This window comes from Seriola aureovittata, chromosome 20 (assembly GCF_021018895.1).
Source record: "Seriola aureovittata isolate HTS-2021-v1 ecotype China chromosome 20, ASM2101889v1, whole genome shotgun sequence".
Classification (NCBI taxonomy): Eukaryota; Metazoa; Chordata; class Actinopteri; order Carangiformes; family Carangidae; genus Seriola; species Seriola aureovittata.
In genome coordinates, this window is record NC_079383.1 from 19,847,726 (window position 1) to 19,862,158 (window position 14,433).

The 14,433-nt window shown below is 39.7% G+C and overlaps 1 protein-coding gene across 2 annotated transcripts; it reads left to right on the forward strand.

Moving 5' to 3' along the window:
* tfr1b (transferrin receptor 1b) lies at positions 1 to 13,804 on the forward strand. Of its 2 annotated transcripts, none has more exons than XM_056364748.1 (20): positions 1 to 89; positions 1,952 to 2,020; positions 3,907 to 3,958; positions 4,194 to 4,407; positions 5,139 to 5,322; positions 6,358 to 6,495; positions 6,614 to 6,698; positions 7,073 to 7,195; positions 7,295 to 7,390; positions 7,500 to 7,639; positions 7,838 to 8,007; positions 8,112 to 8,231; positions 8,485 to 8,570; positions 8,664 to 8,727; positions 8,810 to 8,877; positions 8,966 to 9,033; positions 9,428 to 9,518; positions 9,688 to 9,915; positions 10,013 to 10,162; positions 10,447 to 13,804. In XM_056364748.1, exons 3-20 carry the CDS (start codon positions 3,926 to 3,928, stop codon positions 10,657 to 10,659), a joined length of 2,271 nt encoding a protein of 756 aa, XP_056220723.1. In that variant the 5' UTR covers positions 1 to 89; positions 1,952 to 2,020; positions 3,907 to 3,925; the 3' UTR covers positions 10,660 to 13,804. The 2 variants fall into 2 exon arrangements, with proteins under 2 accessions (XP_056220723.1, XP_056220724.1); XM_056364749.1 differs by lacking the exon at positions 1 to 89 and adding an exon at positions 205 to 277.
* Positions 13,805 to 14,433: the final 629 nt, after the last annotated feature.

Genomic DNA, 14,433 nt, shown 5'->3' on the forward strand with positions numbered 1-14,433 from the left:
ATCACGGATAGGCGGATGTGCTTCAACCGTAAATGAAAAGAGCACACTAAATAACTGTGCACCAGACAGAGACCGGCTCTGCAAGAAAGGTGAGTAAACCGTCATTTACCACGCAGTTATTAATTTAAATCTTAGAATTATCAGCTTGTTGTTTCTCTTATTTGCCCTTCACGTTAGTTTTCCTTCCGGTCACAGCAGAGCAGACATGAAGGAGAAACGCTTTGTCCACTAGCTTAACCACTGATGATGCAGCTAACCAGCCGTATTCTGCTTCCCTGTAAGTTACAGGCTGTAACATGCACGTCCGCCTTTTTTCCGCTTATAAAAACCACATTATACTTAATTTAAAGACAGAATATTGGACTGTTTGTTCCAATGTGAAATTGCTGTTTATGCTTCGTCAGGTTTGGGTGAGCATGGAGGTTTATTCGCACCCAAAAATACGAAATTCTCAAGTAAAATTCAAAAGTAAAATCTGGTCAGAGAGGTAAAAGCTCTGTAAATGTCACTGGAGAAAGTCTCTTACCTGTGTTGTCATGCGGAGTTAGAACATTATGCAATGTCACGGAGGCCAACCACTCCCTAACGGTTTCCCTATTTATTTATATTTTAATTTAAACATTTGTAAGTGATGCTCATAAATAAATGATAGGTATTAAATAGGTCTACAGAGGTCTATAAATGTTATTTATTTGTTTTTCTAATGAATAATATGACTGGCCCACATGATAAATAATAAGATTAGTAACACAGCTTGACTGGTAAAGTTTTTTTTTTTTTAATGTAAGCTTAAAATAAATATTTTAATGAAGATTCCTTTTATGTGCTTAATAAAGAGCCGTGTCTGTTAACATGATTAGCTAATTTATCACTTAGTCTACTAGCAGCTATTGTGATAATCAAATAAATGTTTAAGATATTATTCTTTGCAAAATGCCAGAAGTTCACAGGTACCAGCTTCTCAAATGTGAATATTTGATAGTTTTTATAATGGTGAATTTTGGGTTTTTGACTGAGTAATTTGTTTATGCTATATTCAGCTATAGGAAATAGTGATAGGCATTTTTCAATATTTCCTAACATTTTATTTTAAAAATAAATTAATAAATATTTCGATCAATTGTTCAGCCCTAGTCGCATCCCTAAATTAGTCTAATAATTAACAGTTTAAGTCATTTCTTTAAATCACAGTCTCCAAACAGCCCCTGGTTTCAGCTTCTGAAATGTGAAAATATCGCCCCATAAATGAAATTTCTTGTTACTTGTAGACCAGGCACATCTGTCTGGCTGTAATTAGCAAAAACACGACAAGAGAGTTTTTGTATCCTGTGCAGCAAGACAAAAAACTCAAGAAAGGCATAGCATGACTGAGCTTTTCAGCCATGCTCAGTCAGAGCTGAGTTTCTTGTTCCAGAAATGGAGATCTCTTTTACTGAGACAACAGTCTCTGTAATTATCTTGAAATATTACACAGTCATCCTCAGCTCAGCATAAAATCTATACTCTGCCCGTCTTCATAACACTGCGACTCTGTGGAGATTCGGTGTCAGGTTCCCCTGCACGGAAACATTTACTATATTACTCACTGTAGATGAAGCTTTAGACATGTGAGACACAGATCTATGAATAATAATTTCTTATGTTGTGATTGGTCGAACTGATGGAACATACATGTCAGTTATCGTCTCGTATCCAAGATTATGTGGATATTTCTGAGTGGGGATGATTGTAGTGCAGCTGAAGAGACTTTTAAAAGGGTCGCACTGCTCGAATACTGGGTAGTTCCTCCCTTTACTGTCAAAACAGCCTCATTTCCTTGTGTCATAGATTCCACAAGATGTTTGAAACTTCCCTTTGAGCTCTTTGTTGACATAATTGCATCACATCGTCTCTACACATTTGTCAGCTGCACATTCATGCTGTCAGTCTCCTATTCTACTTCATCCCAAAGGTGTTCAACTGGATCCAGATCTGGTGACTGTGGAGGCCATTAAAGTACACGGAAACCAGTCTGAGCTCGGTGAGTGTTAAAATGTACTACTTGCTGAACTATAACATGATAAATAATATATAAAATATGCTGTTGAGGAAGATTTTTAAATGTAAAATAGACGTCTGAAAGTTCACTCAGTGTCGCACTGCAGGTTACAATCATGTCTATAAATAATTTTAATCTTGTGTTAACGAATCGGCTCTTTTCTCCAGTCCGACTCGAGTTCTTGTCACTGCAGCTGATGGTTTTTAAAGATAAATGTGTATTGTCGCATATTTTAAGCTCCACAGGATTAAAATGTGTAGGCTCTGCTCTTTATTTACCCGTTGCCATGGTGCAATCATAGTATCCGAGCTCCAGTTTCACGTCTCAGGTTTCGGGGCTTAAGTTCAGAGTTTGTTAAACCTGCTTTCTGGAACCCCCTGGTGTAATACTGCGAGTTTTGTTTTTGAATCACTGTTATCAGTTATAAGGGCAGAAACTGTCTGAAACTGAACCTCATGAGCTACAGTCAACACAGGACAAAAAAAACCCAAAAAACGTGCAATTTTCAGGATATTTTCATTAATAAATTATTGCATGAAATCTGAACACTCTGAATATTTATATTATCTCTTAGGGAAAGAGGAATCAATAGCTGTTTCCTGCTGATTGTCAGGAAAAAGGATGTGTTCTGATTAACGAGAAGGCTTAGTGTGCAGCTACATCAGTCACGTTAAGCACAAGGAAGAAGACGTACTGTACGATAGAGGAATGTAGGTTTTCAGTCGAAGCACACTTCCTCCTCAAGCTCTGAGGAGGAGTTTGCATTTGTGTTTATGAATTAAACAAAGTATTATCGGCAGGTGACAACAACACCTCAGGGTCATGTTTTCCAGGTTAACAAGGTGTGTTTCATCTTTAAATACTCACGGGCACAACTTAGTGATGATTCACTGTCGTTTATTGATTATTTAACCATACAAGCCTAAAAACAATATAGCCAGAATACAAAGCTTCCTGTTCTTCAACTCTTTTTGAAAGATACAGATGCACCAACATGGTAGAAGCTGTTGCAGGTACTGTATATGTGGCTCTGGCAAGGGTCCCCCCCCCTTCCCCCGGATATTACTCAGGGGTCAAGTCACTCAGATTATGACACATCTTATCCTTTTGATTGACTTAGTTGTCAAGAGATGCCCTTAACATATGTATGCTGAGTGCTGTTGGAAATACCCTGAACGTTGATGTGTGATTCCATTACACTCGCTTGCAAAAATATATTTAAATAGTTTCTTCTAGATGTTACACATAATACAACACAATAACACAATCTACTATGTATATGTCAAAAAAATTTATTTTTATTGTGACCGATTTTAATTTTCTTCTCTATTAATTGTTTGGTCTATAAAATGTAAAAGGTGCTTGGAAAATGATTAATCAATTATCAAAGACTTTCCTGATTATTTTTCTTCTCAAATCAATTTTGTCATACTCAGGGAATGTAATACCTCACAAATCAAAGTTCATTCATTAATGGAAGCAAAAAACGTATAATATAACTTATAATATCATCAACATCTCAGTCCTGTTACTTGTTGACATATAGTACAGTGTGTATAAAATAGAGATTTTAATGCCGTTGCTCCAGTTTAGGTTTCAGCCTCAGGAAATCGGCCTGTTTACAGAGAAAACAGTCTCCACCCTCAGTTTACAGAAAGCAGCTCTGTTCAAAACCTGAACCACCACACGTCACCACTCCTCCTCCTCCTCCTCCTCCTCCTCTTCCTCCTCTTCCTTCCCTCTCAAAGTTCAACATTGAAAGTTAACCTTATTATCTATGCTGCAACATTTCATGCAGGAAAAATGTGTGAATGAATAACAAACTAATTAACTCTGTTTCTCTTTCTCTTTCCTTTGCTCATCCGTAGATTGATAATTGCAGCAGCAATGGATCGACTGAGGTCTGCGTTTAACAACATGGTGAGTGTTTCTTGTTTACGTGGAGAGTGTACATGCTGTTTGTTTTATGATTGAGCAGCTGGAGAAGACAGTGTAATGTCTTGCTCCATTTCTCAGTGGCTGAAATTAAAAACTATCTTTTAAAGATAAACTGGTCCTCTGTGAGAACTTTACCGCCTCACGCTCTCCTGCAGCAGAGGCACATTGCTCTCATAGTTTTCTCCCTTATCTTTCCCTCTGTTTTTCCTCACTCCAGATTAAAAGCGAGCAGTACAGCCGCTTCACCCTGCAGCCGGCGGAGGACGGAGAAAGGCACGTTGAGGTCAAACTGTCCGACGACGCCACAGATGACACCACGGAGGTCGAGGGCCAGGCGGGAGGCTCCCCGAGCTTCAGGCCAGTTCCTCTGCGTCAGGACCGGCGTAACATTTGCTACCTGGCCCTGGGAGCCCTGCTGATATTTGTTACTGGTAGGTCACGCCTACTGTCGTCTTTTTAAGTGTGTTGCTATGCCAACCAAACATGATTTCGGGGCTGCAACTAACAATTATCTTTATTTTTGTGATCAATTTGTCAGTTATTTTCTTGGTTAAGTGATTTAATTGTTTAGTGGATGACGTCTTGTTTTGTTCAAATAGTCCAACCAACATTTAGAAATGGATGCCAGTGTTTTTTTTTTTATTTTTATCTATTTTGGCATTTTCACCTTTTAAAAAAATGACTTAAACAATGATTTACTTGATGAAATTGTTGCTGGGTAAATCAACAATTCATCAGATCAGCTGATGGACTCTCCATTACTTAAATCTCTTGTTACTTTTACCCTTTATGAGCACCAATAAGCTCGTATCTGCAATTAGCTTAAATCAGCTAATACAATTGGCCCACAGATGTATTGTGTACCTGCCCACACAGGTGTCCCGGCGCCCTCCCGTCATGTTGTCTCTCCTGGGAAACTCATGTAACTTTCACGGTTGTCTGACGTTATCCAAGTTGCCAGACACACGATCTACACACACACACACACACACACACACACACACACACGTACATCATCAACCCATCCGTTACCACAGCCTGGGAACCCACAATCCCATTCAAGTGGTGTGCGCTGCTGCAACCATATTTTGAAACTTAAATGTGTCGGCAGGTGCGGTATCGCTCAGGCTGTATTTTAAAACAGTGTCGGTGTGTCTTTAAGGTTACATGGTTGGTTTCATCAGCCACCGTAAACCTCGAGTGGAGCCTCCAGTGAACCAGGAACCTGAGATCGAGACGCCGCCGCCTGCTTCCGCACCAGCTCCAGACCCTCAGCTGGACTGGCAGGACCTTACCCAGCTCCTCACTCAGAAACTCACCAGCGAGGCCTTTGATAAGACTCTGAGGTAAAGTTTTAACGTGCACACCCTTAAACCACACTCAGCTTAATGTCATTATGCTGAAGGGTGAAGCCAGAAACTAACACACCTTACCAAGCAAACAGCCAACAATCAAACAAACCTGGAGCCGAATTCTCAACTAATAAGAAAATGATCCCAGGTTAAAAAACACAATTAAAATAGTCTCTCAAAGTAAATCTTCCTTTACCAGCCAGGTATAATTGAGTCTTAATAGCCTTCAGCTTCCTGTGAGAGCGAAGGGAATAATAAATGTGAATAAGCTGGATGAGAAGAACATTTTATTTTTAGAGTGTTACACTGCACAAAGGCAGAGAATACAAATGAGACAGAGGAAGGTTACAACAATGTGGATTATGTAAGGGATAACATCCGACAAGTTTCATGACTGTAATGGATGACCCTCAGGCAAAGAGCCAGCCAGCAGCTAATCTCTCCTCCTCCTCCTCTTTGTTGACTTGAACCTCCAGATTCACACAAATATCAAACACATTTGAAATGCTATTTATTTTAATGGGTTCATCAAATTAAAAACTAGCTCCAAGCTCTTCAGCAGGATCACAGGCTATTTACAGGATGTTCGTGTTTGTCTTCAGTTTTGACTTTTCACTTACATTTGCTGCTACAAATAAAAAGTAAATTTAAATACCACTAAATATACTAATTATGCGAACGCTGGTGCCACCCCTCAACAATAAATCCCAGCACAGTTCAATGTTGCAGACTGCTGGGTGAGAGGCTGTCATCCCAGTACAACAAACTGGTGATGTTGAATAGAAACGGTATTTCCTGAAGCCTTGAGAAACCGCTCGGCCTTGTCATTTTGAAAACACTTTCCTTCCAAACCGTGTAATGTGTCGCTCATTTCGAAACTCTTTTCTGATATTTAAAAGAAAGTATGTTGTGTCTTCTAAGAGCACATGAGGCAGCCTGTAGGCCTTCCTCTGGATGTGGTTAAATGTTAAATGAGTCATTTCAGGAGGCTGAAGTGAAACTAAATTTTAGATTTTGTTTCTCTTGCAGGGACTTTGATCGGCCCAGCCGTTCCGCAGGAAGTGCAGATGATATGCATCTGGCAAACCTCATCTTTGATGATTTCAAGAAACTGGAAATGGATCCATGGACTGATATTCACTTTGCTCAGCTGCAGATGCCAAACAGGTTGATACAACACCTTTTGATAAATAAACTAGTTCTGACCGGCCAGAGCAAAAAAAAAAAACAAAACAAAAACACAATAATAAAATTGTAACAAGCTTTTTCTGCTTCTTATTGCCAGCACGAAGCCAAACCGTGTCCTTTTTGAGTCGAATGTCTTCGAGCCCACAGGGTATCTGGCCTACAGTGCTACTGGGGAAGTTCAGGTGGGTCCATACAGTCGATCAAAAGTTTAAAAAGGTTAATACTTTATCAGAGTTCAGGTAGCATGATATCCTTATCTCGTCTCTTTAAAGGCCTGATCCTGTTGCTGGTTGTGTTTTTAAATGTGCAGGACTTGAAACTGCGCCTTAAATACTCATCATGAACCATCTTGGCCTTCGATCCTGTATTTATGTCTCTGTTCTTAACTTTTAAACTTCCTTTTAATAAATGTTCCCTTTCTTTTAATTTGCACTTAATGTTTTATATGCAGTTTTAATTGTCTTGTCCGTTGCTAGGATCATTTTTAGCTGTATGTTGAATGTATTGCTGTGTTTGACACGTGTGTGTGTGTGTGTGTGTGTGTGTGTGTACGCAGGGCAAGCTGGTGTATGGCAACTATGGTCGTCAGGAGGATCTGGACGTTCTGCAGAAGAAGAGCGTTGAGCTGAAAGGCAGCGTGCTGCTGCTCCGATGTGGAAAGATCACTTTTGCAGAGATGGTATGTGCTGATTTCATGCCCTTACATCAGTTGTATCGGTTTCTTGGTTTCTGGGGAGCTCGATTTCAGCTTCTCTGTGTGTTTCTATTGTTTCGTCAGGTGGATAATGCTGCGACAAAGGGGGCCGCTGCTGTTCTAATCTACCCTGACATTCAGGATTACAAGTATCTAGCAGACACAGCACTGTATGGACATGTAAGTTTGCACACACAAGTGTAGAAGCCAATAAACCAAGCAGCCAGTAAAGTCTCATTTAGCACAGAATACCATTGTGTGTTAAGTTTTGTTTTCATGTCGCCTTCAGGTCCATCTAGGTTCAGGCGACCCTTACACGCCGGGATTCCCCTCCTTCAACCACACCCAGTTCCCCCCAACTCAGTCGTCTGGTCTCCCCAAAATCCCAGCCCAGACCATCACCGCCAACATGGCCTCTACTCTCCTGAAGTAAGAGTACACACACCCGGAGTATAAGAGTCAACTTTGGTCACAGCGAGAATAACTTTTCTTAGTATTTCTTTACCATCTGAAAGTTGACTCATTCTGTAGATAAATTTGCTAAACCGGCTAATCATGAAACTGGAAAACCGGCCACAGCAGTAAACTGTTTCATTCACCTGCCTGTGTCTCTCTCCTCGTCTCTAGGTCAATCGACGGTCCTGAATCAGACATGAGCAGCGGTTTTAAAGGCGGCTTCACCTCGGTGTCTTACAGACTGGGAGGCAGCAAGAACATCACTGTGGAGGTGAACAACGTGCTGGTCAACAGGGAGCTCCACAATGTGTTTGGAGTCATCAAAGGATTCGCCGATCCTGGTAGGACTAAACATTTTTCACTCAGATTAACCACATTAGCATTTTTTATTCTATTTTTTTTTTTTTCATCGTACATCTAACGCGTGTTGTGTTGGCGTCTGCAGATCGTTATGTGGTCCTGGGAGCTCAGAGAGACGCCTGGGGTAAAGGTTACACCAGAGCTGCTGTTGGCACCTCCATACTGATGGAACTGGCCAAGACTTTTCACAATATGGTGGAGAACGGTAAGAAATATAATCCTTCTTCTTCTTCTTGTTCCACACGTCTTCTTTTGAATTTAGTTTAAACTGGATGTTGGATGAAGGGCAAACTGATTTCAGATGACGCCTGATGTTTGTTTGTTTGTTTGTCTTCTATTCATAATAGACCTCTTTTATATTGTCTGTGTGTTTTGTTTTCTTTCAGTTTTAAATTCATTACATCAATAATCCAATTCATGTGAATGTCTTTTTTGTTTTTTATTTTTTATTTGTAAAGATGGATTCAGGCCGAGGAGAAGCATTGTGTTTGCAAGTTGGTGTGCTGGAGAGTTTGGAAATGTTGGCGCCACCGAGTGGTTGGAGGTAAGAACTGCAAGGATGCTGCTTGGATGAAGACGCACAATAAAAGAAAATATTTTACTGTACTACAAATGTTCTTTCATATCTTTTTTTTAGGCTTATATGTCGTCTATTGACAGAAGTGTTTTCACCTACATAAACCTGGACGGAGCAGTTATGGGTATGTGCAGTTTACACTCACACAACTCAGACCTGAAATCTTTAAAGGTTTGTCAGTTAACTGAGGATATTTTTTTCACAAGGTCGAGGAAGCTTCATGGCCTCAGCCAGTCCGCTGCTCTACAGCCTCATCGAGCGCACGATGAAAGAGGTGACGGCACACCGCCTCGTGCTCGACACACTTCCTTTACAAACCAGTTGAGTTTTTTTATTGACCGTGATGCGTCTCGTCCACACAGGTGAGGAATCCGGTCGGTGCTGGCACTGTGTACGACATGGTGGGAAAGAGTAACTGGCGGGCCAATGTGTAAGTGGGAAACCAGTTTGTAAATCATCTTATTTTACAGATTTGTTTCTTTTTTTTCTTAGTTTTTTTCAGTGTCCGTTATTTCCATGATTTTTAAGGAAGATAGTTTTTATGTTTCTTTTAGTCTTTAGAGAAAAAACTCCTTAAATACTGTGATTAATCGGAAACTGAAACTGTAGAAATCTAGTGCTGGGTGTTTTTCCAATAATTCATCAATGCTTTCCGATACAGTTCTTGAGTTTCTGTAGCAAATACAGACACAACCTGTGTTTTCCATGAACAGAAAAAGTTTCATTCTAAAATATAACAGTTGTTTAAACACGGGAAACCACACCAGTACTTTGCCTAGCTGTCAAGTTTTTTGGACGATAACTTTACATTATCATGGTAACAGACTGAAGCCAATTAAGATGGACGACCCCGCCTATCCCTTCCTGGCCTCCTCTGGAATTCCCTCCATCTCTTTCCACTTCATCTCCCCCAATGTGAGTCTTAATGATATTAATATTATTCTCCATATTTACATTTATACGCTAAACATACGTTAAAATGTGGATGTTACCCTCCTCTTTGATGAAAGAATATGATTAGAAATCAAATTGACATTTTGATTAGATTATATTGGTGTGTATCTATGTGTGTTTGTGTCCACAGACCGAGTGCTACCCTTACTACGGCACCAGCCTGGACAACATGGATCACCTCGATTACCAAACCAACCATCGCACCGGAGAAATGACGGCGCTGGCGGCGCAGTTTGCCGGGCAGATGGCTCTGCGACTGGTCCACGACCACCTGCTCTTTCTGGACGTGAGCCGCTACAGCAACGTCATCATCCAGGCCGTGTCCAAGGTCAACAAACGCATCAACCAGCTCTCTAAGGTCGATCTCACTCTCTCTCTCTCTTTCTCACACAAGTTAGGAAATTTGCCCATGTTAATGTGTATTTGTTTTTTTGGGGTTTTTTTTTGTTCTGTAGTCTGGTGATCTGAAGGGCGTGAGTCCCAACTGGCTGAACCGAGCAGGAAACGCCTTCCGCCGAGCCGCTCAGAACATCAACACCTTCATCGACAACACCGACTGCAATGACAAGGAGGCCTGTCGCATCCTCAACGACAGGATCATGAGGGTAAGACTCTGAGGAACCCACAAGTCATTTTTACAAAGAACAGTAACACTAAAAGTATCAGAAATGTGTGTGTATGAACTGATAATAATCTAAAATACACTTTTAATCGATGCAAAGTAATAATTATGAAGTGAAGCCAAGGGACTTAATATACTTCTGCTTTACGACTCCTATTCATTGCATGTTTCTCTTTCCCCGCCGCTGTCTCCACAAGCTTTCATGAACTAGTTTCTCTCATCACCTCACAAATGCATCATGATCTTTGTTCCTTTTTGTCATTCCAGGTTGAGCACTCCCTCCTCTCTCCGTACGTGTCCCCCATTGAGGCTCCTTTCCGCCACCTCCTGCTGGGCCGGGGCTCCCACACGTTGGCGTCCATCGCCGAGACCGCCGACATGGAGCAGCTCCACACCCAGCTGGCCCTGGCCACCTGGACCCTGCAGGGGTCTGCCAACGCCTTGACGGGAGACATCTGGGACATCGACAATGAAATCTAAAAAAGAAAGAAAAAAGAAAAGATGCAAGTGTGGGTGTGACGTGTGTGTGTGTGTGTGTGTGTGTGTGTGTGTTGTCGAAACGAAGTTTTGAGGTTATGTAGGAGCTCCAGTATCGGCACTTAAGCACAAGCTGTCAATGAAACGTCTCGACCCTTTAAATACAGGCGTATATTCAAGTTTTATTTGTGGGGGAACAGAAACTCTGTCCCACAAAGATCCAGAAGGAGATAGAAAAGTAAAAAAAAAAAAAAAAAAAAAAAAAAAATTAACCAGCAACAAATACTTGAAGAAATGAAATGTTTCTGACAAATCGCCTCCTCCTGGCTCCACCCTAACACATCGCACCTGTCCGAGCTTTTTGCTGTGACCTCTTGCCATCAAAACACTGAGAGACCTTATTTATACTTAAGTTTTTTTTTTTTTTTTTTATCAGTGGCAATGCCCACTATAAAGCTATTGTTTGTCTTTTTATACGACGTTATCGGAAGCAGTGCCTTCCATAATTATGACGGTTATACTGTCTGATCCTACAGCAGCATCTGCTACACAAACGACTCCTCAACTGTTGCTGACAAAATGGAGCCCCTGGTAAAGTTAGATTTATTTTTTCTTTTTCTTTTCTGGCCTTTATTTCTTCCTTGCAGGTGCTGAGTGATTACAGTTGGGGATCAAAATAGTAATTTTGTTTTTAAATTACTTCTTGGGACACATCTGTGGTGCTTCACTCAGTCATCAGAACAGGTGGTAAAACGTAAAGAGGGAGAAATAAAGGGCAGAAAGAGGTTGTTTTTTTTTTTTTTTTTTTTTTTGATTTAGCGTCAGATACTATTTTGATTTGTTTAAACCAGGAGCAAAAAAAACAAAAATGGTTACAATACATTTTTATTTATATATCGCAAACCCAGAGATAAGTTAAGTGTTTAACTTGCAGGATAAATGCTAAATTTAAATATAAAAAATAAGCCATTGAAAATCTGACAATGATGTTAAAGGTAACACCCCCTCCTCCCCTCTTTTTAGTGAAATGAACAACTGAGCTGATCGGTTACATCATTTGCAAGAAAAGCCATTTATGTTGCACAGTCTACTTTGGAGCACTTAATAAGGTGATAAAGTTATCGGGAGCAGTGCCTTCCATAATTAAAACACATTATCGGAAGCAGTGTCTTCCATAATGACAAACAGTGATGGTAGTTTTTGCCTACCTGTGTGTGTGTGTGTGTGTGTGTGTGTGTGTGTGTGTGTGTGTTTTACAGTGCATGTGTATTTATCGGGAGCAGTGTCTCTCATATTTCACTTGAAGGGTGGAACAACTTATCGGGGACAGTGTTTCCCAGAGTTTTATACTTGACATATTTATTTGTTTTGTCTTTATTTCTGGATTGTGTGTATGTGTGTGTGTGTGTGTGTGTGTGTGTGTGTGCGCGTGTGTTTGTGTGTCAGTCCTCCTGACCTCCAGAGTGCGTTTCTTCTGAGTTTTTTTTTTTTCTTGTTTTTGCTTGTGCTTATATTTGTGATCCATACTACAGTCTTAACACAACAGAATCTGATCAGCCCCTTTCCCGCAGGATTAACATCACAGAGAGAGCTGGAAATATTCACTGTGCTCACTGTGTAATGTCACTCATTGTTCCTGATGGCAGTTTAACCAACTGAAAATAAAAAATATGGTCTGTAATAGACATGAACATACAGCAGGACAAATACAAAAGCCTCCACAGGGGGGCGCGGAAGAGCTGAAGGGGAGGCAAAGATACTCTGTAAATCAAAAATCATTCTCCTTGTGATTTTAACACACATTGACATCGTTCAGTGTGACCTCCAGTGTGCATCACCAATAAATGATCCATGAATGCTCTCGCAGCATCATAGAGGAAAGACGACTCAGAACTTGCTTGAAAATCATCACATTTAAAAAACATTTTTTATTAAGTATCAGTCATCCAGTGAGTAGCTGTCTGTGCATTCGCTGGTACATTTCAAACAGGAACATCTAATGGTTGATTTGGCATTCTTCTTTAACAGCACCAGTTTTCTAAAACCCAAAACAATATAAAACGGGGCTCAAAAGAGAAAAGCAGGACCTACTACACCAGGCCCTTCTCTCAGCTTGTTTGTTTTGTTTATATTAAGTCATTGGTTTCCAAATAGGCCTGTATGTTGGTGTTGGCATGTTTCCGATCATCAGATTACCAGAAAACATCTTTGATTTGGTCCATTTTTAAGACAAATTTCACATCACTTGACATCAGATGCACTCCAGATGGGGCTTTAGATTTCTGTTCTGTTTCGCAGTCAAGCAGCTCAATACACAAACACACAGAAAAATATTTACATGTAGGGTGCACATTATGGTTTAACCTGACACGTCAACCTAGTTACTTTCAAACCTACTTTGTGTTTCTTCGGATGAATGACCACAGATGCTGTTCTACATTATGAATTCACTCTAAAGTCACGACTCTCTCTGCATGTGTTTCAGTGCCATATTTCCACTTAACTGCATGTTACTTGTGTTGTTTTACTGAGGTGTAGCTCAACAGACCTGGACCATGTTACAAACATTTTAAATCTTCAAATTAAGGTTCAACCAATATGTTTTCGTTTTCACAGATACAAAACAATGTTCTTGCATCTTAAAAGTTTAGATAATGTGTGTTTTTCCCCCCCAGAATTGTATTGTCAGGCCTCTCAAAAGGCTTTAACAGGAACATAACAGCATAAATTAAACATAAAACCTATAACTGATATTCAAAAAAGGTCGATGTTACCACAGGTTTAACTTCAGCAAGGAACCTGGTATCTGTCATCAAACACATTGAAACACGAACTACATTTAAAAGCTGCTTTATTTTTAAAATGGTCATGTTTCATTAGTCGTTGCCCCGTGTCGGTTCTATTGAGCTTGTTTGTCTCACTTTCCTGAGTCTGTTACTGAAGTTTAAAAAAACATTTCTGAATCCTGAGTTGGAAATAGGGAACCTAGAAAAATGGATTTCCCACGCACTGTGTTGCTAAAACTGTAACTAGCGTATCAAAAGCTGTTCAGTGTGATTTCTGTACTTTAGAAGTTTTTTTGAAATAATGTTTCTGTGGTTTTCATGTTTGGCAGAAAAGAGTAATAAATCCTCTGGCTTAGCATCCAGTATGTGTCAGTTCTTAGTTTTTTTTTCTTTTTTTTTTTTTTTATTGTTTTATTGTTTTACAGCAGATGTCAAGGGCAAAACCAAGACGTTGTATCATTCGTCTTTTAAAATGATCAGACTTTCGATGGTGTGTTTTTCAGATTCAAAAGCACTATTTTCACCACCCGCTCTAAGCCATTTACCAAGTAAAAACAAACGGAAGTAAAACAGGTGAAATTTGTGGTTTTCATTTCTCTTAGTCTCAGTCCACAAATACTACTAATGCTGCTTTACTGATATCATACGTGCATATATGTTTAAAATGGGAAAAATGACAACATTAGGGCCTTAACATTAGAAACAAAAATATATTGTACAGCTCTTTTTGTATATCTTTTTGAATATCTTCGGATTTCTCACTATTGGTCAGACAAAATGTGATTCTATTTTTTTTCCTATTTGAATTTTGAAAATAATCTGAATATAATGTGGAAAATCTTTTGTTGTAGCATGAATATTGTATTTCTATTGCTAATTATTCCTTTAAATGAGATGGTATTCAATTAAAATATCTATATATTAAAAGAAAAAGAAAGCTTAAATAAAATGGAACTGCAAATTAAGAATTAGATTGAGATTAAAATTTAAA

Coding starts and splice junctions, on each gene's coding strand:
- tfr1b (XM_056364748.1), top strand. CDS start 3,926: ATGGATCGACTGAGGTCTGCGTTTAACAACATG. Junction 3,959..4,193: donor GGTCTGCGTTTAACAACATG/GTGAGTGTTTCT, acceptor TCCTCACTCCAG/ATTAAAAGCGAGCAGTACAG. Junction 7,640..7,837: donor ATGGCCTCTACTCTCCTGAA/GTAAGAGTACAC, acceptor CCTCGTCTCTAG/GTCAATCGACGGTCCTGAAT.